This window comes from Mesoplodon mirus (assembly GCF_964341445.2).
Source record: "Mesoplodon mirus genome assembly, chromosome: 6".
In the NCBI taxonomy this organism is placed as follows: domain Eukaryota; kingdom Metazoa; phylum Chordata; class Mammalia; order Artiodactyla; family Ziphiidae; genus Mesoplodon; species Mesoplodon mirus.
The window spans coordinates 46539502-46567165 of NC_138982.1; the positions used below are offsets into that span (position 1 = coordinate 46539502).

General features: G+C 54.5%; 2 protein-coding genes across 2 annotated transcripts; both read right to left on the bottom strand.

The window, feature by feature from the left end:
* Positions 1–119: 119 nt before the first annotated feature.
* On the bottom strand, positions 120–9368 carry AP2M1 (adaptor related protein complex 2 subunit mu 1). Its single transcript, XM_082624550.1, has 11 exons — positions 9230–9368; positions 6968–7084; positions 4862–5127; positions 4066–4148; positions 3319–3454; positions 3087–3228; positions 2458–2577; positions 2217–2352; positions 2016–2113; positions 1406–1517; positions 120–730 (listed from the first exon to the last, which is right to left on the bottom strand). The coding sequence occupies exons 2-11, from the start codon at positions 7039–7041 to the stop codon at positions 596–598; spliced, it is 1302 nt and encodes a 433-aa protein (XP_082480676.1). The 5' UTR covers positions 7042–7084; positions 9230–9368; the 3' UTR covers positions 120–595.
* Positions 9369–10635: 1267 nt separating this feature from the next.
* On the bottom strand, positions 10636–27346 carry DVL3 (dishevelled segment polarity protein 3). The gene is made up of 16 exons (XM_082625443.1): positions 26935–27346; positions 21472–21541; positions 20823–20944; positions 20593–20702; positions 20262–20397; positions 19991–20084; positions 19706–19775; positions 18929–19068; positions 18686–18762; positions 18510–18577; positions 18206–18355; positions 17475–17606; positions 17119–17286; positions 13677–13892; positions 13167–13577; positions 10636–12312 (listed from the first exon to the last, which is right to left on the bottom strand). The coding sequence occupies exons 1-16, from the start codon at positions 27093–27095 to the stop codon at positions 12281–12283; spliced, it is 2157 nt and encodes a 718-aa protein (XP_082481569.1). The 5' UTR covers positions 27096–27346; the 3' UTR covers positions 10636–12280.
* Between the last annotated feature and the right edge of the window lie 318 nt (positions 27347–27664).

Sequence of the window (27664 nt, forward strand, 5' to 3'; positions counted from 1 at the left end):
GACAAAAGAGAGTTTGGAATAGAAAATTCTACTCCTGGCAGGCCAAGTAAGACAGGGGAGGAGCAGTCCCACCAGCCCCCCTCCCCATGTACCTTCCACTTCAACATTTAGCCAGCAACTCCATTCTACACAGTTTATTAGGTTTATAACTGGACAAAGTCACACGTGTACAAAATGAAGCTCACACTATCCCAAAGCAGAGTAGGAATTGAGGGCTGGGGATCCGTTACTGGCCTTTGGGGGAGCTCCGAGGTGAGGGGCAGCCGACCCTCCCACTCCAGAGAGATGTGGCCACAGGAGAGGGGAGGAGATAGGGCCCACCTGGCTTTGGTCGCAGAACTCAGAGCCTGGCACAGGGCTGGGGCAGGCAGATGGACGGAGGAGCAGGAACCTCAGAAACCACCCTGCCCAGGGAGCCCAGGGACTGCTCCAACAGTCCCGCTCACAACGTGGTTGGTCCAGACCTAGACGCAGGGGCTGGTGCAAAGGGAAGGCAGCAAAGCAGGAGGGAGGAGACACTGACGTGTGGTGGCCAAGGGCACCCAGACCCGTGGAAGAGGGTGGGTGGGGAGGCGGGCTAGCTGCCCCTAGGCAGCTAGCAGCGGGTCTCATAAATGCCGCTGCGGCCAATGTAGCGCACCCATTTGATGACGTCGTGGTCGCTGTAGTTCAGCTTCGGTTCAAACACCTTCAAGTAGCGCACCTTGAGACCAGAAGGCGCAAATGGCACCTGGGCAAGGGACAGCTCCAATTAGGAATGTGGCCTTCCTTTCACTGCTGCTCTCCTCCGGGAAGTTCCATAGCCTTGCCCTACCTCATCTCTCTACTACAGGTGTCTGAATGACTGGGACCCTGAAAGAAGCTGAAGGAAGCTGGGATGGTGAGGGATCCTCTAAGAGGTTACTAAGGAAGAAAGCATATCCAGGAATAACTAGCCATCATTTGGGTTTGAAGTCAGGCCCTGCCTGTGATGACTTGAATCAATTTCTTTAATCAGCAGGTGGCAGCAACCAAAGACCTGCCTTACAACATACTTAACCTGCTCAATATTATGGACTTAAACAATAAGGTGGAAAAAATTACATGTCTAACGTGCACAAAGCAAAGTCAGCCCACTTTCCTATCTGTAAACTTTGTGTCTTACCTGACATGCAAGCTATTTCAGTTTTCCCTAAGAATTGTTTTATGACAAGCCAAAGGAAGTCAAGGATTTTTGTCGGTGTGAATAGCAATTTCTAGTAGGAGGCCTAAGGCGGGAAGGAATGAGTCTGTGAATTGAAATCACTTCTCTCTGGGCCTCAGTTTCCTCGTCTGCAAGGTGGTAGGTGCAGAGGTTGATCTGAATGATCTCTAAAGTCTTTCCTAGCACACCCTGCCGCGGCTCTAGGCCCCTTCTCTGCCATACCTCAAAGTTCATTGAAATGGGGGGTCGAGCCCATTTCTTCTTGTCGTTGGTGGGCAGAAGCTCAATCTCAGCGCTGATCTGCGATTCCTTCATGCCTGCCATGCGCTTGATCCTGGGAACACAGGGGCCCTGGTAGCCTGGAGGAGCTTCAAGGGGGGTTTCCCCTTTGGGGAGGTTGGGGGGTGGCAGGGAAGAGAACCCAGGAGCTTGTTGGGGGTGCCAGCGCAAGGAAATGTGGTGAGGACTCTGATAACCTCTTGCTCTGAAACCTCGGGTCTGTTATTCCTTTAGCACTGTGGGCTGCACGCAGTTTCTGCTTAGATACATGGCCACGCTACCCCTTGCTCTCTACTTCACAGAGGTATTACAAGGGCAAATAGGGAAATGTTAAAGAATCTTGATAAATAAATGCATGCATGCATGCACCCCAGTGCAGGCATGTGCACACTTACACAGAGGTATAAGGGGTGAGAACACAAGCAAAGGCTCCTGGAAAAGCAGTCACCCCTGTTCCACACACACACTCACTCAGGACGAAAGGTGAAACTTAACAAGAGGGTACACCAAGGCATCTTGAGCCCTGCTGTGGCCTCATGAAGGAAAGACTCACTTCCACACGATGGCGTTCTCGCTGGCCTTGTACTTGGCCTTCCCCTTCATGCAGATCACCTGCACCCCACTGGTGTTCAGTGGGGTTGGGATCCTCACCTAGAAGTAACACACCTGTCAGGGAGCTCTGTCAAACCCTGACATCAGCTCCCTTTATTCCTGGAGACAAGTGCTTCCTCCTCCCCAAGTCCCTTATCCTCACCTCAATCTTCTGAGCCAGTAGTGAGGGCTTGAAGTTGGACTTAATGACCACCTTGACCTCCAGCTTGGTGCGTCCCACTTCCCGAACTAGCGGGATCACTCGGAAAGGAAGGATGATGTCCTTGGTGGTGCGATACCTTTAGGGGTATGACACCTTCAGGTTGGCACAGCAGAGCCTGTTCTCCTCCCTCTCCCCCCATCTCTGCCAACAGCAACCCCTGCTCCTCACACCCCAATGGCACCTCATGAGCTCAAATTCTCCGTCTGGTGGGATGAAGCTGATGCTGCGCTCCGAGTCAAACTTGCTTAGTCTCACACACTGGTGGAAGGTACAGTCGTCAATGGCAATTGATTGCTTCCCGCTGCAAGCAGGGACAGAAGGTCTCCTCATTGGTACGAGAGACGAGCACGAGAGAGTCGGGCTGGGAGATTAGCCCACCCCCAAAGGCTGCCAGAGCCTGGACAGGTGTGCAGTATAATCTATGCAAAACTGTCAGAATGCAGCTTTCTGACTTGCGGGTCCCTGTCCCAGAGTTATGGATGAGTGGGAGCTTTGCAAACTCATCATCTTTTGAGAGCTCTGCTGCTTGGAACCCAAAAGTTTCAGGTACACTGGGCAGGGGCCATCAGTATGTACAGAAGAATCTTGGTCCTTGGGATCAAACAAAGGGGACTTACTCTGAGTAGGATGAGGACAATCCCCTCATCTCTCTTAACACAGATACCAAGAGCAACCAAGCCAAGCATACCCTTAGGAAAAGGGAGTTTGCATTACTGCAAAAATGAAATCCAGAAGGAACTTGTGATTCACCAGGCTCTGCTCAGCCCTCCAAGGTCCACCCTCTCCCACCAGCTCCCCTGCCTCAGGCACCTCTTGCTTGTTTCATCAGCTGTGCCTTTGCCCTGCTTCTCAATGACAATCTTGTCATTCATCCCAAACTTGCACTCGGGCATGCCACTCAGGTAGCTCTTCATCACCACCCGGCCTGACACATGGGCGCTCAGCACCTGCCCTGGTGATGGACAGATAAACAGGGGCAGCTGAGTCAGGACCAATATCCTGCCCTGGCCCCCATCCTGCTTCATCACGAGAGGGCCCTCACCCTGTGGGGACATGAGGAGGTTCACACTCTCCAGCACATCCAGGAAGAGCTCGTTCCGGCGATACTTGATGCCCTCCCGCCGCCAGCCAATCTGCCCGGTCACCTGGCTGGTGATCTGAGACTGCTCTTCTTTTGTCTACATGGGGGGTAGAGACAAACAGCAAGGCCTCACTCCTCTCCCCCTTCAATCCACTTGTCTCCATCCCCACTCCACCCTCATCCCCTCTCCCTTCTAGTCCCCACCCTGTGACCCATCTTCCCCCATGGGGCAGGGCCTGGAGAAAACTGAGCAAAGCTGCAAGGGTGGAAGCTGAGGGAACAGCTTACCTGATGCTGGAGAACACAGGGCCAACATGGTGCCCACAGGAAGCAGCAGGGGAGCGCAGATGGGAAGAGGCAGGCAGAAAAGAAGGAGAAGGCTATGAGGCCTGGATCCTAGAAGAGGGCCCAAGCTCTCTCCTCCTGAGGAATACCAAGCCTCCAGAGCAGTCCACACCCACCCTTCCCCCAGTGTAGAAGGAGACTGCTTGAGCTGTATCCCCAGTAACAGAGATGCTGAGTTGGCAAGCTCCAGGGGTGGGAGAGGGCCACACAGAGCAAAACAGGCCTGCAGTCATGGCAGAAGGCTCAGGCCAGCACTTCCTGTCAGGGGCAGGCTCATGAGTCAGCTCAGACAAGGCTTGGGGGCCAGCGGGGATGAAGGGAGGTTGGGCTCCACCCTGACTACAGCCTGTACAACTTGAGTACCTGGCTCTTGATGCCCTGCTGGGTGATGAAGGTTTTCAGTGCGCCCGTCTCTGAGTTCTGTGGGTAGCCAAAGTCTAGGATCTCTGCAAAAGGAAGGGAGCTGTCAGCTCCTAGAAAAAGCAGAAGGCTCCTTTGCTCCAATCCCTCCCCTGGCCTGGATATATCTGGCCAGTATAGCTCCAAAAGACATTTAGGCATCATCTGCAGCAAAGTTTTAGCATTTACTGTAGGATTTGTGCTTTGTAAGAAAACAATGAAAACATCACTTTTTTTCAAATAGAAAAAGTCAGCAGAAGAGTTGCACGGCCAGTGGGTGAGAGGTCAAGAAGACCTTAGCCCTTAAAAGACAGATGCTGGGAAGATCAAAGGACTCTGTTCACTTAAATCATACCCTACAGGGGAAGAGAGGTAACAACACACCCAGAGGGGCCTGTAATATCTCACCCTTGTCCAGGCTCTGAGGCAGCTGTTGAGATGGAAAGCTGGGAGGAGAATCAGTGTGGTAAGGCCCAAACCACAAAGATAAGAGAATGAAATGTGCTTAACTGAACTGCAGGAGGACCAGCCACCAAAAGACCTTTTGGTCTTCCCCTACCTCCACTCGCTAGCTTATTTCTGTATTCACTTCAGATCAGCCTTTAGTTCTGGATTTGGACTGTCCTCCTCAGAGCTCAAAATACCAGACAGTCAGGAAAGGAAGTTCGGAGGGCCCTGGAGCCTCAGACCTGCTCCCACCTCCAGGTCAGGCCCCAGCAGGTGCATCCCCACCCTAGACCCACTGCCCCGCCAGCCTCACCATCCAGCAGCTCATATATAAGCACAAAATTGTTCTTGATGTTCTCTTCGCTGATCTTGCCAAAGTAGGCAGCCATTACGTCACACATCTTATAGAGGAATTCGAAGACCATGGCAGCATTGACATTCTGCTTGGTGACAGCTGCCAGCCAGATGTTGGACCGCTTAACATGGAAGAAACTGGTGCGAGCAATGTTGGTGACGGGGCTGCGCACCTGCTGCCGGGCATGGATAACATTGACCCGAAAGGCGTCCACTGCGTTCCTCCTGAGAGAAAAGGGTGCACAGAGGCTGCTCGGTACATGGGCAAACCTCACCCCGCAGGGATCAACCATAGCTAACAAACAGCCACCCCCCTCCCTGCTGAAGTCTGACACACACTCTAAAGCCAATGCCTAAACCGTTGGGGTGGTTCCCTAGGGCTCCTCCCAGTGGGGGCACGGCGGGGGGGGGGGCGGGCCAGAGCTAGGCTGATATCTGAAGGCCATGAGAGACAGGGAAGTCAAGTGGCAATGACAGGACGGCAGATATAACCACAATAAAGTGAGGTCCGTCAGGTTTCGAGAAGTATGTTCCCGACTCCCAGGCCTGGCCCCGGTTTTCCTGCCGCCACCTCTATGGCTTCTCAGTAAGCTCCAGGCCCAGATGAGAAAGAGACGCTGCTGCTTCTCCAGTCTTTCCACTAGTGATCCCACCAGTGGGGAAGGCTGGCTCCTCCAGAAGTTAGACAAAGCCAGCATGACTTCAGAGAAGGCTCTAATCTACTGAGGGAAAAGCCGAGGGGCCATGGAGCTGGGCCACCCCATTCTTGTCCAGGATCCAATTCCGGGACAAGTTCAGGGATGAAAAAGGATGAACAGAACAACGATACGGGGACTGGGGTGGCAGGGGAGGGCAGGATCCCCCACCCACCTGTGCCTGGGCAGCAGCTTAATAGGCCGCTTACCTATTGCTATGGCAGCCAATGAGATGGGATGAGAGAAATGATGCCAGCAAGAAGAGGAGAGTGACAGCAACGAGAGAGAGGATTAGACACACAACACACTGGGGTGGACAGCACACACCACGAGGTGGAAGCAGACGGGCAACAGGCAAGGGGTGGAGAGCACAGCAAGGCATGCAAGATGGTGTATGCCCTGGCCTTGGCTTAACCAGGCCCATCCAGGGTGCAAGTGGGGTGTGGGTGGGTATATGCAAGCCAGGCACTGCCACAACTCTAGCCCATGCCCCACGACCAGCCAACGGACAAACAGCCACGAAGACCAGGCTAGCCCATTAGCCAAGACACGGGGAGCCACCGCAGCAGGCCCATCTCTGACTGTCTATTCTATGCAACTCCAGGAAGAAAAACAGGGCAGCATGAACCAAAGGAGTCTAATCTCGTTAGAGCCGCTGAGGCTGGGATAAGTCCCCTCTGTCAGGGAACAGCAGTGGCATGCAGGGTGGGGCAGAATGAGAAGTGAGGCTGTGCCTCCTTATCGAGGTCTGTGGCACACAGGACAAGGAGCTGTTCCCAGGCTACTCTGATAGGCCAGAAAGGCAGCACAGCCTCCCTGCTCATGCCTCAGTGACATGAGAGAGTGCCTCAGGCTTGCTCACCACCTCTCCTCCAGGAGTGGCCCAGAGGAACTGAAAACAGCTGAGTCAGCAGCCTGACTCCTGAGAAAGGGAGAGGCTTTCAAGAGTCCAGTGAAGACTCTCACCATGAGAAGGGCTTGTGAGAGCAAGATTAGTACCACCAGCCTGACCACTGACTCCACCCGCTGGAGACAGATCTCCCTTCTCCTCAAAGGAGGGATCAATCTGCCCGGCCAAAAGCACTCAGCTCCAGCAACCAGGTCTGTCACTGCAGCAAACAGGAGGCAGGAAGGGCAGGAGTTCCTAAGACCGTGGGGGGCCTGCCTTTTCACAGGTCCCACCAAGCAGCCAGCAACTGGCTGCCTGGCCAATACCACCAGACCTAATGGGAACCAGGCTGTATTAGCTGAGCTTCCAGGATGGAGCAAGGGGTGAGGGCGGTCCCAATCAAGCCTCTGGGAGAAAGAGACCTGGTCCTGCATGCTGGGGAGGTGGGTGGGGGCACAGCTGGCTCAGCCAGGGGACTCACCCGATGTCATCTCGGTAGACTCGGGAGATGAGCACCTCCCCCTTGTGATTATAGATGAATAAGCCTCCAATCATGGCGGCAGCTCAGTCTCCGCGGTCCATCGCTCTGAGAACAGACCTAGGATGGGGGGGCAGGGTAAGGGAAGGTCTCAGAACCCCTGCCAATGTCCCCTGTGGGGCTGTGCAGGTCACTGGCTGGGCTTTTTTTCTGACTTGATCCTCCAGCAAGTGACCCTGCAGCCCTCCCAGGCATGCCCCTCCCCTTAGCCAGGCTCCAGTTCCTGTTTATCCCATACTGGAAGGGAGAAAAGGGAGAGGGACTGAGGCCCAGGATTCTAAGGCCATTTTGACCCCCACCCCTTTTCTGGGGCTGAGCCCAGAGTAGCTCCTCCCCTCTTTCACAGTGCTGAACTCAGCAAGGCCCCTTCCTGTGCAGACTCTCACTCAGGCTCCAGCTGGTGAGTCACTGTGAAGGCCTGCCTGTGGCTGCAGGAATGGTGGTAGGAATTACTCCAGTTGGTTCAGGCCTGGGGCCCCCAGGCAAAGCTTTAGGAGCGCCCAGTCCCTCAGGCTCCACTACCCTTCTGAGAAGGCAGCAGGGCCCAAACCTCCAGCTCTCTAATTCACAGAAGTCTAAACATTCCAGGAAAGGGTGTGCAGGGTGTGGGAAGGAAGAGAGAAGGGAGGCCCTAGGCCCTGACATGGACCCAGGAGTGTGGCTCCAACCTCTCCCAGGCAGTCAGATAAACAGGCAAAAGAGCAGAGTAGAAAGGGCCCAGCCCTGACAGACTACACTTCAGTGACCCAAGCTGCTTATTAATTTTTTAATTTTTATTTTTTTGCGGTACGTGGGCCTCTCACTGCTGTGGCCTCTCCCGTTGCGGAGCACAGGCTCCGGACGCGCAGGCTCAGTGGCCATGCCTCACGGGCCCAGCCGCTCCGCGGCATGTGGGATCTTCCCGGACCGGGGCACGAACCCGTGTCCCCTGCATCGGCAGGCGGACTCTCAACCACTGCGCCACCAGGGAAGCCCTTATTAGTTATTTTTGACCACTTCTCTTTTAAAAAGAGAGGCTCCCTCTCAGCTCCCAAGTGCAATGAAAATACAGGGGTGTGGGGGAATGGGGTGGGTGCAGGTTCATAAAAATCAAGAGATCCTTCCAGCTGAAATTCTGTGATTCCAGACCCACAGCATAATTCGCTTCTGACCCGAGTGCCTATAAACGAGGGGCAGAATCCCTGAATTATCCAAATTATTTGGGTCAAACTAATTTAGACTGTTTGCAACGAGAAAAAGGGTTTAGTTTTAGATTTCCTGGATTAGCCCTGGTGTTAATTTCACAGGGGGCAGTTTAGCAGACTTTTCTAAACTGGTAAATAAAGCCTATTACTGTGGCAGTCAAGGTCTCCCAGACTGCGTAAGAAGTCTCTCAAGGTGGTGGACACATCCCATTCCTCAGTCCCAAAGAGACTGGGAGAGGAAGCGCAAAATGGAGGTAGAGCCCTGGGCAAAGAACCAAGTTCACAGGTATCAAATGGTAGGGAGCTCAGGGCATCAGAGAAGCAGAGGTGGGGCCCAGGAAAGGAATGGCATATTTAGTTAAGGGACAGACTGGCAGCAACAGCCAGGCAGTATAATCAGGTGAGCCCACAGCGGCAACAGGTATGGTGGGGGCACCCGGAGGAGAGAGTTTCCAGTATGTCAAAAGTCAAGGCTTGAAAGAGGAAAAAGCGGCAGGGAGAGACTAGTAGTGGTGAATAAGAGAAAGCTGGGGAGACGTAGCTTGCTGTGGCTTGCAGGTGTAAAAGCAGGCGGGGGTGGTGGGCTTTTCGCCCTGGGGAGGAGGACGTCGCGGGTAAAGATGGTTCCAGGGAGTGCGGGGGCTGTCACTCAACTGCGAGGAGGGGGTGCCGCAGGGTGGGAAGCTTGTCCTTGCGCCGAGAGGAGGCGCGGCGGGGTAGGGGGTTGTCACGATCCTAGGGAGGGGGCCGCCGCGGGGCATCCCTGCTCTGGGAGGATTCCAGTAGGGTCCCCTTCTCACGGGAAGCTCCGGGCGGGTCAGGTGGAGGGCACCGCTCAGCGCCCGTCCTGCAACCGCGCCCGGGGCGCCCCCGCCCCGCCGTCAGCTCCCTCCCGGATCTGAAGGCTGAGGCCACTCCCGGGTGTGGACTGCTTTCCGCGTAGCGCAGTGCAGGGAAGAGCAAAGCTGGGCAGCCAGGCAGGCGCCCTCCTTCACCCCGTACGGCTAGATCCCGAACTCACCTGGTGTCCGCAGGCCCCTGCTCAGCCAGCCTGGCCACTCTCCGGATCCCAAGATGTCCGCCCGCCCCCTGCTCGCCTGCCCGCTGCCTCGGCTTTCACTGCAGTGCCGCGGCCCCGCCCCGGCCTCTGCTGCGCGTGCGCATCCGCCGAGGCCGCAGACTACAAATCCCGTCAGGCCTCTCGGCCTTCTCGCTTACAATTGTAAGCCCCCTAAGTTGGGCAAAACTACAACTACCGACGGCCTTTGAGAACCATCGAAGGAGGGTGTAGGCGTGCCTTGGGGGAGGGGTAGGAGTGGCCTTATTCAGCCCTACCCGAAATACACAATCCAGAATACGCTGCTACGCTCCTCACTTCATTTTCCCCATTGAGCATTCTGGGAATTGTAGTCTCTGCAATCCCTCCTGTTCCTATTTCAGTGTTTCCGACAGCCTCAGAGGATTAGTGCTGGTTGTTGAGGCCCGGCTGTTAAACCTTGAATTGCTGTAGGCCTTTTCAGTCTCCAGAGTCCGAGGACTAGTTGTCCTCACTTTACACACACACACACACACACACACACACACACACACACACACACACACACACACACACACACACACACACACACACACACACACACACACACACACACACACACACACACACACACACCTTGGCAGTAGAAGCGTTTGTACTGAGTTTACTGCTTTATAACACCACCTCTGATTTTCCCAAGCTTTTTTGCATATTTGTTCTAGACATGAGTCTTTTCCCAGGGATCAAGACCCAAGGTAGGGGGCAGGGAGTGAGGCGGCAAATATTTGGAAGAAACTAGCTAAAGCTTTTCAAAAATATGTCTGTGTTCTACCTCAGCTATACCTATGTGACTGTGAGCTCCTCAAGGCCAGGAGGACCTGTGCGCCTTCTAGTGACAGGCATATATGTTGCTTAAAAAACCGTTGGCAAGTTGAATTTAATTGGACATGGGATTTGAAATCCCTTCTCTGATGGACAGTTAATCTTCACATCCAAGCTGAGAAGAAGAGACAGTGCCAATCCTGGCACATGAAAGGCCTTCCTGGCTCTTGCAGGACTTGAAGAACATCTGTTGGCTCTTCTCTTTCTGTAGGAAAAGATACCCTGCTGCCTTCCCTAGGCAGAGCTGAGCCCATCATGAGAGGAACGAAGGGCACCTAACGGTAAACCTAGTCGCAAACCTTACTGTTCCTAGCATCCTCCTGCTAGAAGCCAGAATATGGCAGGATGATCTGACTTCCTGCAAATCGGGGTCACAGCCTGAAGCCATTAAATGACTGAATACAGGCACTTCTAATTCTTGAACCAGCACTCAAGGTTTACTTCTACCTTTCCAAAAGCTTCGTCCTCAGTACATATCCTAAACCCCTACCAATTTAGAATAAACAATATTAGTAATAATAACAATAGCTACCATTTATTGAGCACCTATTCTACTGTGTGCCAGGCACTGTGCTAGGCACTTTTCATACAATATCTAACTTAAATCCTCACAACAACCCTGTGAGGTAGGTATTATTATCGTCATTTTACATATGAGGAAACTGAGGCTCAGAGAGACTGAATAACTCTCTTATCACGCAACCAAAAAGTAGTAGAGCTGGGATTCAAATCCTGAATAGCCTGACTCCAAATCCCATGCTCCTGTGAACTAGAGTAGAGGCAGAGGGGAGAGGAAGGGCCAAATTCAAGAAAGATTGCTGGAGTGGAATGGATATGATATACTGACTAGTAAAATATGGGAAGGAATTTAAGCCCATAAATGTTTCTAGCTGGAGAGCCTATGAAGAGTGTGATGAAGGTAACCAGGATTGGAATTCAGAAGGAACACACTTCGGGGGGGTGGGGGGAAGGAAATGAGTTGAGTCCATGTGGACATGTCCATGGAGAGGTCCAGTGGGTGATAAAAATACAGATCTAAAGATAGAGTGAAGTTAGGGCTGGAGATACATATTTGGGAATCACCAGCATATTAGTGGCAGTTGAGGATGTCAGGATGGATGATACCATTTCGGGAGTAAATACAGAGGAAAGAGAAGTGGAACAGAGGTAAAATACAGGGACCCTGAAGGCATGAGCAATAGTGGAGGAATCCTCAAGAGAGTCAGAGACGGAAGAATCAGAGGAGGAAGAGAGGTACAGGGGGCAGCCCTATAGTGGTAGCTAGAGGAAACCATGGTCTGGGTTGGGAGCAAACCTAGAGCTCCCAGTAAAAAGGCAAGACTGAGTCACACTTCTAACACAGCCCTCATGCACCCCAAATCCCAGGGAATATTTGTTAAATGAATGAATGCCAAAATACCCCTACCCTGGATTGCTCCAAGACCTGGAGCTTAGGACTTCATCTTACGCCTGACATCCCAGATCTAAAAATATGGAAGCCTAGGTGAGCCAGAATTTATAGAAGAGGCTCACAGAGAAAGTCGTGATTTGCTTAAATGGGAGAATAAGGTAAAAACTAAAACTTGGCACTCTGTCTGGAAGTCCCAGAAGTCCCCCTGCCCAACCTTGCTCTGGATTATCATGGTGATGGTGAAAACACAGGAGGGTGTGTGGGGCGCGGGGCAGGGTGAGAACAGCCTGTCAGTTTCCCCGGGTGGTCCTGCGCTGAGCCCAACCTGAGACCCAGATTATGGGCTTTAACCAGATAGAAATATTATGGGGACATGTGTGGGAGGTTTGAGGGCTACGAAGAAAGGGAGAGAGAAATCAGGGGACCAGCCCCACGACCTAGGAGTGGACTGGGAGAGAGGGTCCAGCCCTCTGGTCAGGGACCAGCCCTGAGGCTTAAGTGAACTTGCATAGGCACGTGTGTGTTGGGGCAGGGGGTGGGGGAGGTGTGTGTGAGAAAGAGGGAGAGAGGGAAAGAGAGAGTCTCTCACTCATGGGCGAGAGGCTGGGTGCTCCTCAGAAGCCTAGTGACTCAACGGGTTAAAGTGTGGGTATGGGGGCTGAAATATCCTTGGGAAGCCCTGAGGGGCTGCTGAAGCAGGGTTCCTGGTCTCCTCGGAGGCTGGGCCTCCCCTCGCTGGGGGCTCACAGAAAGTCAAACAGCCCGAAATTCTTGGCTGCTCCAGGCCCAGGAAAAATTGGGGGAGGAAAAAAGAAAGAAAAGAAATGTTTCAGGCCCCGAGGTGAGATGAGCCTGCTGGTTAGTAGGGTTAGGGTCTGAAGGAACCAGCACACCGGGCAGGCATGGGGCAGCGGTGGGGCTGGGTATAGAGCACAGATGCTCCCTGGAATCCACTAGCAGCTCAGGCAACTGAGGGGGCCCGCTGGGCTTCTGCTAAGGTTGAGCGCAGGTGGAGTTAGTGTGGACGGTTACTGGAGGTGACTACAGCTCTAGGGTGCGGGGCTGCGGCAGTAGCAAGGGCAGTTCGGAGGAGGGGCAGAGGAAGCAAGTCTGTGTTCTTTTTCTTTTTTGGTATCAGTATTAAGGAGAAAAACCAAGAAATCGGCACGCATGCTTGAGGGGATGGGTTAATAGAGGGATGATGCAGCTGAATGAATGGTGAAAAAGAACTGAGGGAGGGAAAGTGGGGATGAGGGGTATGCAGGCCCTCAAGGGCACCGCTGGGTCAGCTCCTGAAGTGTATGGTGATGATGGCGGGTGGTAAGGAGCAGCACCAGCAGTTTGGGTCCCAGGGACATGAAGGATCCCGGGAAGTCCTGTGCAGCGGTTAGTGGGCAGAGGAACAAGCCGGGGCTGGTGGCAGGTTAGGGATTGCAGTGGCGATCGGGTGCACCCTGCCCTCGCTGCACCCAGCGAGCGGTTAGCGGGCCTGGATTTAGTTCCATTTATTTCCCTTTCAGGTACCAAAGTAAAAAAGATGGACGGAGAGAGGGACGCGGCCTGCCCGGGGCGGGGTGGGATGGAAGTGGGGAAGGGGCCCTGCTCACATCACATCCACAAAGAACTCACTGGGGTTTCCCATGGCCATGCGGAAGGACTGTCTGCTGGCGGTCAGTTCAGGGGGCACGGAGGCCAGGTCGCGGCCCGGAGGGGCTCCCGGGGGCCCCATGGCCGCAGGCGGTGGGGGCATCATCAGCATGGGGGGGCCGTAGAGAGGGGGCACCCCGGGGGGGCCGTAGCTCGGGTGCGTGTGATGGCTGCGCAGGCTGCTGGCCAGCGAGTGGTGGCTGCGGTGGCTGTGCTCACTGGCGGCAGGACCCGAGCGCTCGCTCGGCGCCCGCTCCCGCGCCCCCCGCAGGCTGCTGCGGGTCGTGTGGTCCGACTCGCTGCCGCTGCCGCCCGACTTCGAGTCCCCGGTCTTCGGGTCCTTCTCCTTCCGCCGGTCGCTGCCGCTACGGTTGGAGCCACTGCTCCGGCTGCCTGCAGGGGACAGGCAGGGACGGGGTGGGGGACACTCAGAGCTTGCAGAGGAAGTCTGGGGCTCGCCTGGGGCTCCCTCCACGACCCCCGCCGCCTTACCTTCACTGTGCTGACTGCTGGCGCTGCCCCCGCCATAGCTGTACCCCAGCTCGGGGAAGCCTGGGTGCGGGTTGTAGGGGTGCGGGGGCGGCGGGTACTGGTAAGGGAAAGCCATGGGCCAAGGGGCAGCCCCTGGGTGCGGCAGAGGGGCCAGCGTGTCCTGGTCGGAGGCGCCGCTGGAGCCATCATGATCGTGGAGGGAGAGGTTGGCCATGTCTGTGGAGGGGAGGGGAGGGGAGGGCGTCTGAGCTGGGTCTATCCCATGCCTTCGCACCCGCAGTCAGCAGAGAGATGCCCAGCCTCGGCCCGGTGGGTGCGTTTGGGAAGACAGCGACAGCAGTGGCAGTGTCCCACCAGAACGGGAGGAGGGACAGGCCAGAGATCTCTCACTACTTCAGACCCCCTCTGTCACCCTCCAGAGGTGGTGGGGAGGGAGACCCTGCAGAGCCAGCCCCTGAGAAAACCGTCCCCAGGAAGGCCTAGTCACCACTTCAGATGCTCAGTGCCAAATTCCAGTTTCTCTTCCTTCCTCCGTGGGCTGGAGGAAGGGGCAAAACTCTTGTTTGGCAATCGTCCCCCCACTCTGTTCCCTTGCGCGAAACGTAGGGTGGGGAATATGGGAGGCCGAAATACCAGACAGCCGCCAGCTACTGCATACCTGCACTTCCTCAGGTACAGTGCAAGCACTTAATCTCACGCAAACGTTACCACCCCATGAGGAAGGTATTAGTCACACTTTTTCCAGATGAGGAAAGTGAAGTCCAGAGAGGTTAAATGACCAGCCTGAGGTCAACCCAAACTGCAGCCAGAGCAGAAGCTAAGAGTTGCTTACTTTCTCTTTACCTTTCCAGATGAGGGCATTAGTAAGGAGGAGGGAGCAGTTTGGGGAAATGTAGGTGAAATTTTGCCCTCCTCACTCACTTAGGACTAAAAAAACACCCATTAAAAGCCAGAATGAACACAGGGCCTTTCAGATCCTCCCTACCCAGAAGTCTGGGAGTGGAGTGGAAGGGTCCACAAACAGAACAACTTAGATGCCTCCTCTGTGCTCTCCACCCTATTCCCAGCCAGGCCTGGTTCTTCACAGCACTTGAGTCACTGCACTAACATTACTTCTTTCATGACTCTGACTCCCCAGTAAACTGTGCACAGGCAAGGCTGCTCCCACCAATGTTGGAACTCTCTGGAAGGGAGTATAAGGGGCCACTAGACCTGCCTGCCTGTGATGCCCCTTGTTCACAGGTCCTTGGGGTGAACAGGTCCCTGGTTCTCTGGGACCACCCGTACCAGGTCCCAGAGCTCTGAGAGAGCTGCAATTGCCCAGGAGCCAGCTGCTGGATACAGACTGAGCCCTTTGTTGCAAGCCCTTAAGGGAGCTGAGCCAACCTTACAGGGGAGAAGAGGTCAGGAGAGGGGGCTGAGGCAGCCTACGGAGTCTACCAGCCAAACCATCAACCAGTCAAGGCCGGCAGCTAGCATGAGAAGTGGTGGCAGTGGGAAGCAGGGGCATGCCTCGGTGACCACTTCAGCTGCCAGGCTGTCATCCCATGGGGAGTGACTGTGTGCTCCAGGGGTTACCCAGGTCTCCAGCTATTCCCTTTGAGCCTGCTGTAGTCCCAACTGAGGAGACCTCACCAGTGAGAAGGAAAAGACCTGTTCTGTCAGCATCTCCCTGAGCTTGGCTTCTGCTGGACTTGGTCCATGGGTAGGAGACCCAGAATGCCCCTGGGATGGAACAATGTCTCTCTGAGCAAAAGCCACAGCTATCCTGAGAAGCTTTATGTACCCATGAAGGTTTGGGGCCAGGGCTCACTTGTACTAATGATGATAATAATAGCCGTATTTGACTGAGTCTAAGAAGCCATTGATTATAAGATGCACCCCAATTTCAGAGATACTGAAATGTGAAAAAAATGTTCATCTTAGAATTAAATATATGATAATTGGACAACTTTTTTAGAGCAATTACTGTGGGCCAAACATGGTGCTAAAAGCATTACATACAGTATCTTATATCATTCTCAAAACAGACCTATAAGTTTTACTGTTATCTCCGTCTTACAGATCAAGAAATCAAGGCACTGAGAGGCTGTGTCACTTACTCATGTTCACACAGTAAGGGTGGAGCTAAAATCTGAACTCAAAACTAACTCCAGGGCTTCCCTGGTGGCGCAGTGGTTGAGAGTCCGCCTGCTGATGCAGGGGACACCGGTTCATGCCCCGGTCTGGGAAGATCCCACATGCCACGGAGCGGCTGGGCCCGTGAGCCATGGCCGCTGAGCCTGCGCGTGCGGAGCCCGTGCTCCGCAACGGGAGAGGCCACAACAGTGAGAGGCCCGCGTACCGCAAAAAAAAAAAAAAAAAAAAAAACCCACAAAAAAACTAACTCCAAAACCTTATGCATCTATTTACTACTCCATGGGGCCATGCCAGAGCTGCTCAGGGACAGGGACCCCACCCAGCCTCCACCAGGGACTTGTGCTTCACAAGAACAACCTTTCTAGCCCCTAGAACCTAATCCGAAGCATTTTCAGGGCTAGCTTTTGGACTCCAGCCAGCACCACTGGGCTGAGAGAAGGCTCCCTCGGGAAGGGGTGACTGCTGGGGCCGTGCTTCAGCTCCCAATCCTGAGCACTGCTGTCCTGTTCTGAGGACTCCCCTTCCCGAGAGCTGTCCACAGGCTCCGGAGAATGGGGGTTCCCTGCATACTTCTCCTGCTTAATAACCTTCATTAGCTTTGTACTCTCTCAGGATCAAGTCCAAGTTCCTTGGTAAAGCTTACAGAGTCCTCTACAGCCTGGGCCTGACAGCTTTTCCAGCTTCACTGAGAGGCACAGCCCCACCCTGAGGGGTCTGAGGAGGCTGTGGACTTGAGGCCTCAGGCCAGCTCCAGGACATCCTGCCTTAGTGCTTGGTGCTGTGAGGGTGAGCAGGGGCCAAGGCTAGGAACTCTGCTTGGCCTTGCTGGGACAATGTTTCTGCAGCACCACACACCTAGGACAACCCTGATGGTGGGAAGAACAAAGGATCTGGAGCCAGAAAGACCGAGATCCAAGGCCTAGCCCCTCTGCTTCCAGCTGTGAAACGTGGGGTGGACTGCTTCACTTCGGTAAGTCTCAGTTTCCTCATCTGAAAACAGGGATAGTGATCCATCTCCCCAAGGGTTGTGAGGCTTGAATGAGAGTGAGATGATGCTGTAGGAACAATCAGCACGGAGCCAGGCACGGAGCAGGCACGTAGAAAATGCCAGCCCCCAGAGGGGGCTGTAGGGCAGGTGAAGAGGCTGGGCTGGGCTCTGCCTCTACCACAGAGCTGTCAGGTCTCGAGGTTCCCCCAGCTCTGCTACCCCCTCATCTGGGTTCCCTAGAGTCTGCTGCCACGTCCCTGGGCAGCTCCCCACTCCCAAGCAGGAGACAGGGCAAGGAGGGGGGGAGGCACGTACTGCCACAGAGGTCGCCGAAGATGTAGTAACACTGCTCAGAGAAGGTGATCTTGTTGACAGTGTGGCGGATGAAGCCGGCCTTCAGCAGGTTGCTGGCGTACTTGCGGGCCTCCCGCCGGTCAGTGAAGCCTTCCACGTTGTGGTACAGCCAGTCCACCACGTCCGAGCCTGAGGGCAAGGCTGCCACTTGGTCGGGAGGCCCACCTGACCTGGGCTCTTCTGGCCTCACAGAAGCCATGTGGCTGGTGCTGATTCCAGCTCAAAGGAGTGGCCCAAGGGAGTTCTTGGCGCCCCCCGGCCTGCCCTGCCCCACTGCTCTCCACCCTGTCCTTCATCCCACCATGGGGCCCTCTCACCGATGAAAGCATTGGGGATGGTAATCTTGAGCCACATCCTGTCACGGACCTCCAGCCCCGATTCAGGGGAGGCCATGGCTTTGACGATGGCGGCCATGTCACTGTGGATGGACAGGTGGAAGTCGTCTAGGCCTGGGGGTAGGAGGCAGAATGGTGAGGCCGAAAGGGGCTATGGAGCGAGGTACACAGAAGTTTGCATTCCAGCCCTACCACCTAATAGCATGGACCAATGTCAAGCAAATTACTGACTTGTTGGACACTCAGTTTCCTCTTCCATAAAAATAGGGACTTGAGCATCTATTTCACAGGATATTTAAAGAGAGAATTAAATAGTGTAAATGAAGGGGCTTAGCCCAGTGTATAATGCATGCTATGATAATAAAAAGGCAGTCATTTATTGAGTGCTTACTTTATGCCACACTGTGAGTGATGCTTTACTTGTATCCTCTCATTAAACCCCCAGGAACCTGGTAAAGTGCATATCATTAGTCCCATTTTACGAGAGGAAACTGAGGCTTACTGAGTGCTCAGCACAGGTTCAGAAGCAAACTCTGTTTGGTGAGGGTCAGCATCCACTGAGGAAAACTGCAGAGTTAGGTAGCTGGAATGAACTGAGTCTCCTCCTCTCCAGCCCCCTCTGACGCTCAAGCAAGAGGCTCCAGGTGGGCCTTCAGCAGTCCCTCCCAGCTGGCCCTGTCTGCTGGGCCCAGGGGTCAGGGTTGGACACTCACGCTCTGTGTCAGGGATGGAGCTGGTGATGGAGGAGCTGGTGGAGGTGATGGTGCTCAGGGAGGGGCTCATGCCGTAGGCAGGGAAGGTGCCGGTCATGGCTGCAGTGTGGGAGACCCAGGCCGCGGGGTCAATGGGCCGGATGGGCTCGCCTGCGGGGAGGATGAGGAGTCAGGGGCTGCCTGCCCTGCCTACTGCCTGGCCCAATAGGGTAGGTATGAGGGTCGGGGTAACACGGAAGGAAGGAGAGATAGGGCTCACATAGGTCAAGCACCAGCTTTAGGGCCAACTGCCCCATCCACTTACTCCTGGGCAGTGTGAAGCACCCACGTGGACTTGGGTCCCAGCACTTGGCTACAGTCAAGGTGATGGGCCTGAAAGCAAGGGTGTCCCTAGTAAGGGCAGGATGTGCGGAGGCCAAACCAAGCCCCTTGCCTGATAGCCGGAAATACCTGCCCCCTCCTCCCCAATGCCATCCATACCCCGGTTTGTGCACAATCTCCCGCAGTACCCGGACCGCGTCGTCATTACTCATGTTCTCAAAGTTGATCTCGTTTACCTGGGAAAGAGGACCAGGAGTGGGATAAGCAGCTGTGCTGGGGAGGTGGGTAGGGAAGCTGAGATGGTGGGCTAGGGGGTCTTCCCCTTACCAAGAAGCAGGGTACAGACGGCATGGACATCTCCCCATCCCTATCCATACCACCACCCACGGTGGGCAATGGTACCTGTAACAGCATATCTCCTGGCTCGATGCGTCCATCAGCAGCCACGGCCCCCCCCTTCATGATAGAGCCAATGTAGATGCCTCCGTCACCACGTTCGTTGCTTTGGCCCACAATGGAGATACCCAAGAAGTTATACTTTTCTACAGGGAGTAACAAGACCTTGAGAGAGGAACAAAGTTCCTACCCAAATTCCAAGCCCCATATTAGAAAAGGGTAGAAAGGGACAAAAACTAACACTTATTGGACCTGAGTCAGGCACTGTATTCCACATGCTCAAACATGCTTTCACTTGATCCTTGTTGGCTATGAGGTAGGGACTCAATCCTGCTTTACAGAGCAGACAACTGAGGTTCAGAGAATTTAAGTGACTTTTCTAAGCCATGAAGTGGCAGAGTCAGGATTCAAACTCAGATTTAAATTCCAAAGTTGGGGCTCTTTTCACTACATCCAGCTATCTCCTAAAGAAGAGCACCTAGGGTAGAAATCAGAGAGCAAGAATTCAGTGCCTGAAAAATGGGAAGGGGGGAGGAATCAGAAATCACTTCCTCTAGGAAGTCTTCCCGGATGCCATTCTCTGCGTCCATAGTTCTCTGTGCTTATCTCTGTCATAGCCCTGATCATGAGATACTGAAGTGATCAGTGTATGTACCAATTTATGCTTATGAAAGAGAACTTCTTGAGGGCAGGGAACGTAGCCTGTGCCTCTCTGAACTCCTCGAGTCTGCCCAGCGTCTGGCACGTAGCAGGTGCTCACGAGAGTTGTTTCACCAGACTCACCCATGTTGAGAGTGACCGTGATGATGTTGAGTGACATGGTGGAGTCCGTGATGCTGCTGAAGGACGAGGACTGGAACAGACAGAGGTCCTGAGCAGCAGGCAGTGCTGGCAGGAACTCACTGCTCCCACCTGGCTCCACCTTAAGGTGAGCCCTCAGCACCACCTCCCCTCTCAGGTTCTAAACCCTGACCCATGGGGAGGGGTCTAAGGAAGCACAGACTCTGGCCCTGCCTGGGCAGGAGGGCTCGGTCTACTCCCACCCACCCTAACATCTCAGCTCCATACCCTCTCAATCCGCGAAACCTTCTGCTTCCGCCGCCGCCGCTTGTGTCTTCTCATCAGGCGTGAGGCGCTGCTCTGCTCTGTGGAGCTGCTGAACCTGTGGGGCCCACAGTCATTCCCCACCGAGCTGGCCCAGCCCTGCCCCATAAGAGGCACCGCAGGGCCCAGGTTCCCCCCACCAAGCCCAGGTCCCGCCCAGGGGCCCAGCATCCTCAGGGGTCAGGGCTCCTCCGGGGTCACCTCTCCCACAGTACCCATGAAACCAAAGCCCCACCTGCTGGTGGAGTCATCCTCATCTGAATCAAAGAAGCTGGTGGTTTCCAACTCGCTGCTCATAAGGGTGGATGAGCTGTCATACCCCCCTGGCTCTCGCCGCCGCTCCCCCTTTGCAGTTCCATTTAGCCGGGTTGCTGCAGGGGATGGAGGCAGCTGGGTTCACAGATGCAGGAGAGAAGGAGGAGCGAGGAAGGAGCAGGGGCTGCACTGGGGCCAGGCGTACCCAGAACTCAGGAAGTAGGGCAGAGAGGTGGGGAGCTGAGTGGAAGCTGCGGGGGTGGGTGGATGGGGGTGGGGGTGGGGAAGGTGTCTGTTCAGGGAAGACGCACTGTGCTCTGGGCCGTCCCTCCGTCGTGGCCGCTCTCGCTGGGCAGACACCAAGGAGTCAGTCTCTGTGTCATTGTCCAGGTTCTCCTGGCTGCCCCCACCAGCATGAGGGCTGCAGGGAAGAGAGGACTTGGTGGGGGAGGGGGCAGGCTGGGGGCTCCCTCCCCCAGCCCTGAGCTGAGCTGACGCAGCCCTCCCCCATGGGCCCTCCCCACCCTCAGGTCACACTCACTGGAAGGATGGGGGCCGGGAGTCCCCAATGCCTCCTGTGCGCTCCATGGGCGGTGGCAGTTCCGATGGGTTGTCAGCACAGAAGGGAGCTGGCTCTGGGTGTGAGCCCTCAGCCGACACCAGCTGATGGGGAGAAAATGCATGGATAGTAGGGCGCAGGGGCCCCAGGGAAAAGGGGGATAGTTGGCTTCTGGCAGGGCGTGAGACTTGGGGAGAATGGAGCAGGGGACATGCAGGGAGAAGAAACAGGACTGTGTTAGGCCAGCTGAGATGAGGAATGGACCCATTGCTGGGTTGATGAGGAGGCTGGGAGGCATGGGTTGGTGAAGTGGGATGGGGGCAGAAAACAAGAGTCAGAGGTCCAAGGTAGAGGTCAGCAAGTGACAGAAGGGAACCTGAGGCAAAGTACCTCAGAGGACATAGGAGACGTTTTTGTCTCCAACGTGTATTTCTGTCTCTCTCTTTTCCCCCTTCTCACCACTCCCTCACTTTTCACCAAAGCTATAGAATCTGGGGTGAGAGACAGTTCAGTTAGAAAACTCAAGGAATATTCAGATACTGAAGCATAAAACCACAGTCTCAGCAATGCCTTTCCTCCATCCAGCCCACTGCAGGAATGCAGATGGAGAGGGCTGAGGGGGGCTCCTTACCCAGGACACCACCCGGCCATTGAAGCAGGGCAACTTGGCATTGTCGTCCGAGATCTCCTCCTTCACCACTCTGCAGGGAAAGGTGGGTGTCAGAGCGAGCTTTCTGAGGTGGAAATGGAGGCATCCTCACAACCCCAACTCTCAGGGGCTCCTCTACCCTAAACTGGGAATCAAACCACCAGCATAAGCCTGTTCAAATGGGAGCAGGGATGGGCTGACCAGGGACAGCTCTTTGTCACCACCAGGAAGACACCAGCCATGCCCAGGCCAGCTGCCTTCCTGGGGCATCCTCTTGGTCATCAGGTGATTGCAAATTACACCTGACAAATCACTGTCCCCAAGGAGTGCAGTCACCCCCTAGAATCTCGAGAGCTGTACCCATCCCCAACAATGGCTCTCCTGGTCTGGACTTTATCTTTCCCTCTGACCCTAAACTAGGAAAAAGCACACCCATATCACTGTTCTTCCCTTCTCATTTGGGAATCCTAATATTCTTCTGGGAGATGTGGATGAGGAATTTAAGGAAATTAGGAAAGAGAAGGGGAGAAGGCATTTACCAAACATCCTCTACTGCCACTATGACATTAGTAACAACTGCTCTCATATATTGAGCATGTAGTGGGTTGGCCAAAAAGTGCATTCGGATTTTTCCGTAACATCTTATGGAAAAACCCCAAGGAACTTTTTGGCCAACCCAATATTACAGGCCAAGCACAAAGCTAAGTACTTTACTTGTATCACTTCGTTTAACATTCATAGCAATGTTATAAAATAGATACAGATGGGGAAACCAAGGCTCAGTAGGTTCAGAAATTTACCTACAGTCACACGATTAATAAGTGAAGAGCTGGAATCTGAATCCTGGTCAGCCTGATTCCAAAGCCTTTATACTTACCTATTATACCATCTTATCTCCCTATAGTTAGAATGTATAATCTTCACATCAGCCTCATTGTATAGACCATATGATCCTGACTTTATGAATAAGGAAACTGAGAAACAATCAGTAACTTGTTCAAGGCCACAGAGCTAGATGTCAGAGCTGGAATTCCACCCCAAGCTCGTCTGACTCCAAACCCCATATTCTTTCCATGGTATTTCACATTCTTTCCCATACAGTGAGAGAGGTGATGTGGGTCTGTGTGGAGGGTGACGGTGTGGGAGACAGTGATGTGGGACATGGGGTGGCGGATGGGGGGAGGGTAGGATGTAGTCTCAGGCATGTAGTTTGGCCTGGGGCATGCAGCGAGGCAAGAAGTCAGACCACAACTGCAATATGGGGCCAGGAAAGACAATAGAAAAGCTTGAGGCCTGCACCCCCAGACTGATCAAATACCCCAGGAGCACAGAGCTAGAAAGCTGTGATCAGGGGCAAGAGGAAGACACATGCCTGGAGTTATGAGCAGAGAGGGAAGACAGCAAGGAAGGAGGCTGGGAAGCCCAGTCCTCCCTTTTTCTTAAAGCAGCTCCTGCCCAGAGCTCGGGACGTGCTTGGCTTCTTGTGATGCTCACATTCTTGGACTCACAGCCAAGTTCGAAGGCTGAGCCTGCCCTCCTCCCTCCCCTTCAGCTTTGGCTCCTCCACTGTTTCCAACCCCACAGCAACCCCAAGAAAGCAGCTCAAATCATCCTGCTCAGGCCCACCATGGCAGAAAGCCTGGAGACAGAACAAGCTAGAAAACAGGGACACAGAGATAGTTCAGACCCACTAGCCAGTCTGACCACAGGGCACCCCAAGCTTGCAGCCCCCATGGGAACGGGGGCTCAAATTAAAAGGAGGTATGTGGGTCACGTGGCAGGGACTGTGATCTGCTTTGGAGAGGGTCTCAGCAGCCCCGGGGTGGGAAACTGCTGCTGAGGCCCCACCACACAGCTCGGCACTACAGATGTTTCCTCTCTTTCTGGGGGTCACCGACAGGTCACCAAGGCTCTGCTGACTCACAATGATCAGCTGATCTTCGGGAGCCTTGGGGGACCTCAGACAGGCCTCCCCCTCCCGCTGTGGAGCTGAATGGCTCAGGGTTCTGCAGCATTTATGCACTCACATACACACACACACCCCAAGTGGAGTCGGACAAATCTGGGTTCAAATTCCAATTCTGCCACTTATTAGCCCTCCTATCTTAGAGAGGTTTCTTGACTTTTCCAAGCCTTTGTCTCATCCTGGTAAGTGAGATTTGTAAGTGCCTGGCATACTCCAGGCATACACTAAAAACTAGTTACTAACTTTGTCAATTTTTTGCGGGATCCATACTCTCTTTCTAACTAGGTGTAAGTTTCGAAGGGCAGGGACCAAATAAATCTGCTTATCACTCATTGTTCATTCAATTAAAAAGCCTTTGCCAGGAGCCCAGTGGGCTTTAAGTTTTGTGCTTGCCATTGCATGGATCTCAAGAAGCATTAGACCTGGAGCCTGTCTTGTCCTTGGAGGTTACTGTCCAATGCATAGTTCACGAGTATATTGCAAGTAGGAAGTGATCAGAGCTGTAAGAGCAGCAGATGTGTTCACTGGACAGACATCTGCTGAATATTATTTAGTGTTAGGTCCTGGCTAGGAGCTGGGTAGGTATAAGGATAAATAGGAATAAGTGCCATAACTTTAAAAGTGCAACCCAGAGGAAAGGAGAATTTGGACCTGGAGAAGAAATACTCCAGGTAGAAGGCCCAGAGACAGGCTAGTGTGTGACATGGAGCGGGGAGCAAAACAGTTAGTGGCCTGACTTCCCATGTTATTCCTGCCATGGCTCAAGGCCCCTCAAGTGGTGGTACCTTGTTCTTCCATCCACCATCTCCTCAGTGCTGAAAATGTTTAATTCTTCTTCCATATCCCAAATAATTTAAGAGGGCTGGACCTACCCTGAGCTTGACAAATACTTCTGGAGACCAGGTGGGAGTTGGGAATCCTCAGGTCTTACACACCAGAACCCCAGAGGGAGAGCCTGGAGAGCTGGAGGAGATGGCAGCCTTCCTCCTCTGACCCACTTTCCCATCTGTCAGCAGAGGTTGCTGGCCCCTGCCAGACCTCCCTCTCATGGGGCTGGGATAAGGGGCAGCCCTATCACCTATACAGTTTGCCAAGGCTCAGCATCTCCCTCAGAGAGGATGTACCTGTTAAATGATGATGATAATACCTACAATTGTGTGATTAATGCCTTAGACTTTGGAACCAGGTTCCTAATAAGCTCTAGCACTTATTAGCTGTGTGACCTTGGGTAAGCAAGTTACTTAACTTTTCTGTGCTCTAGTTTCCTCATCTATAAACTGGAGATATTACTACCTATTCCACAGGACTGTAAAGAGCATTGAATGAGTAAAGATTTGAAAGTCATTTAGATCAGTGTCTGCACACTGTAAGCACCATAAAAAGAGTTTGATAAATAAATGAAATACATATATAAATATATATTCCTCAGCTGTTGGTCCTCTGTGACAAGACAGCCCTACCAGGTCTCCTGATCATTAATCCTTCTAGGAATAAAAACAAAATCAATCTCCTCCACTTCATTTTTACCATAGTTCGCAACCCTGCTAAAATGGCCTACTCTAATATTTTGCAAAAGATGGTTCAAGTTCCAGTACCACGGATGAATGCAAGATGGCTTCAGGTGTATCTGAATGAATGTTTAATTCGAGAGTTAAATATTTATTTTTAACATATTTTAGAAAGAAATATAAATAGAATATCAGACCTGTGGTTTCATATTATTGACTAGGTCAAACTAAGAAAGCGTGAGTGGGCTGACAGTGGATTTAAAGAACAATATTAAGTCAACAGTGAGCGGATGTAATGGGGGTTAGGCCTGGCTTGACAGCAGCCTGGGGAGAGTGGGAGGCAGCCCACAGAGGTCTAGGTTTAGGAGGTGGGGGCTAGGCCCAGTGGACTCTGGGATGAGTGGGTGGTGGAGACACAGGTCTAACCCAGTCCCTCAAGGCACCTGACCCCAGGGTGGCCCCAGAGTACTGAAATGCAGCTGATTTTCCCCTATCCCATCCGCTGAGGCAGTATCTTGGTCTCTTCTAACTCCATTCTTCCTTTATCAGACCAAGGCATCTGCCCACCTCACTCCCACCCCTTGCAGATGGATCCCTCTTCAGCATCTTCCAATCAGGGGTCTCTGTCTCTGGACTGAAGCCAGACAATCATCACTACTCTAGGAGTACCCAACCCCAAGGCAGGAACAACAACAGAAACAAGAATAGAAGCCACATAGCACTTCCCACTGTACAAAGCACTTTTCACACATGTGAGCTCTTGGGCTCAACAAACCCTGAGTTCCAAGGGGAAATGTGACAGCAAAACATGCAGAAGACAGAAAAGGTGCTAGTGTCCCAGAGCCAGGAGGGCCGGGGTCCTTGGAGAGAAGCCAGGCTGATGAACACGGGGGAGAAGAATTTCTCCCCTCACTCAGCTCGGGGCCTCAGCTCTAAAGAGCAGCGTAGGCCTCAGGCTAGGCTGAAGAGGCGGCCTTTAGGCCGGGAAGGGCCCGGGAAGGCCTTCCCCGCAGGCCTCCAGGCCCAGTGCCCAGTTAGTGAGGGGCAGGCTAGTGTGGGGGGCCTCCCCCTCCCCCAGTCCCCTGGGAGTTGGGGGGGGGGGAGGTGAGGGGATCCACCAGGCTCCCCCTCCCAGGCCAGCTGCTACAGAACCTTCCGGCTCCAACATTCCATCCCCTCTTAAAGGGGAAGTCACTGCTTCCAAACTCCGCCCGTCCAAAGCCCTGCAGCTGGGTGGATAAGACCCCTCCAGGGAGGGGAGGATGAACACCAAGAGACCCTTCCTGGCCCTCCCATTAAGAGGCCCCAGTTCTGTGAGGGGCTCTGCACCTGGGCTGGTGGGGAGTCCTCCGCGGGGGTGAGGCGCTCTGCTCCCTGACAACATCCCGAACGGCCCACAAGGGACACGGGAGACAGCTAAGTAAACATCAGAGCTGCAGGCCTTAGCTTACAGCCTGAGCACCCCCCAGCCAGTGCAAAGTCCCACAGCATAGCCCTTAGATGCTCCGTATTCCAAATATGGCTCTGAGTTGTGGAGCTGAAAAGATGGAGAAGGCGAAGGCTTCTTGCCAAACACCCCAAGTCTCTGCTAGAAAGGTGGCTCTGTTGGCAGGAGGAGGGTTGGGAACTGTGCTCTGGACGGGTGGAGGGGGGAAGGTGTGTCTGTGTGGGCCGCTGGTCTCTGAGGAGGTGAGGGGGCTTGACTGCGCTGGAACTGACTGCTCTTAGGGAGTTGGACGTCCCCTTAAACGAGGGGACCAAGGTCCCCCACAAGAGGGGAAAGGAGAGTCCCTAGAGGGGCTGGAACTCCAGCCTCTGAAAAAGCCAGTGGGGACCAAATGGCCGAGTCGCCCCTAGAATCCAGAGTAGGGGTAGAAGCCAGTGTAGCAAGGGGAGTCCGAACTGGTCGAGTGGGCCCCTAGAAGCCGGAGGGGCCGGGGTCCCCCGGAGGCGAGGCGGGGCCATCCTCACCCGAAATCGTCGTCCATAGACTTGAAGAAGAACTTATAGCTGGGTCGCTGCAGAACGCCCTTAAAGTCCGCCAAGGTGACGCGCTCGGCGGGCAGGGGCAGCTTCACCAGGTACGGTGTCTCCTGCCCGTCCAGGTGGTAGATGATCTTGGTCTCGCCCATGGCTCCGGCCTCGGGCCCGGCGGCCCGCGCGCTGCCTGCTCGGGCGGCGGGGCCGGGCCTCTCCGGCGGCGGCGGTCGGCGCGGCCCAGCGGCTCAGCCCAGCTCCGCGGCCGGCCGCGGCGCCAGCTCCCTTGTTCTCCGGCCGCTCCCGGGTCCCAGCGCCGCCTGCCGCCGTCGCGGCCGCCGCTTCCGCTCCCCACTCTCCCGGCTCTGCTGGCGACGGCGACTCTTCCGGTGGCCGCGGCCCTCCCGGCTTTTGGCTGCAGCCCGGTCCACTCCCCGCCCCCGACCCAGGCGCGGCTCCGCCCCGGCGCGGCCCCACCCCCGGCTGCCGCCGAGCCGCGCTGGCCTCGCGGCAGATGGCCTGGCCCTCGGCCGTACCCCGCAGACACCCCGCCCAGCCACCGGGCGGTGCTCAGCTCCTGCTCTCTGGTCCCAGGCCCAGAGGGGAGCGTGGCGGCGGTCGCCTACGCCCCCAAGGATGGAAGGGCAGTTCTCTCCAGCCCGCGTTCCCGGATTCTTCAAGGCCCTGGCTCTGGACCCAAGGGGGATCGGCTGCTTCTCTGCAG

What these genes read in the sequence shown, in the direction of transcription:
- DVL3 (XM_082625443.1), bottom strand. Translation starts at nt 27,095, where the DNA reads ATGGGCGAGACCAAGATCATCTACCACCTGGACGGGCAGGAGACACCG. An exon ending in GAGGGACGGCCCAGAGCACA is followed by an intron (nt 20,398 to 20,592) that starts GTGCGTCTTCCC and finishes CATCCCCTGCAG; the next exon opens with CAACCCGGCTAAATGGAACT. An exon ending in CTTCGGCGACCTCTGTGGCA is followed by an intron (nt 13,893 to 17,118) that starts GTACGTGCCTCC and finishes TCCCCTCCACAG; the next exon opens with ACATGGCCAACCTCTCCCTC.
- AP2M1 (XM_082624550.1), bottom strand. Translation starts at nt 7,041, where the DNA reads ATGATTGGAGGCTTATTCATCTATAATCACAAGGGGGAGGTGCTCATC. An exon ending in TATATATGAGCTGCTGGATG is followed by an intron (nt 4,149 to 4,861) that starts GTGAGGCTGGCG and finishes TTCCTTTTGCAG; the next exon opens with AGATCCTAGACTTTGGCTAC. An exon ending in GAGAACGCCATCGTGTGGAA is followed by an intron (nt 1,518 to 2,015) that starts GTGAGTCTTTCC and finishes CTGTGTTCCCAG; the next exon opens with GATCAAGCGCATGGCAGGCA.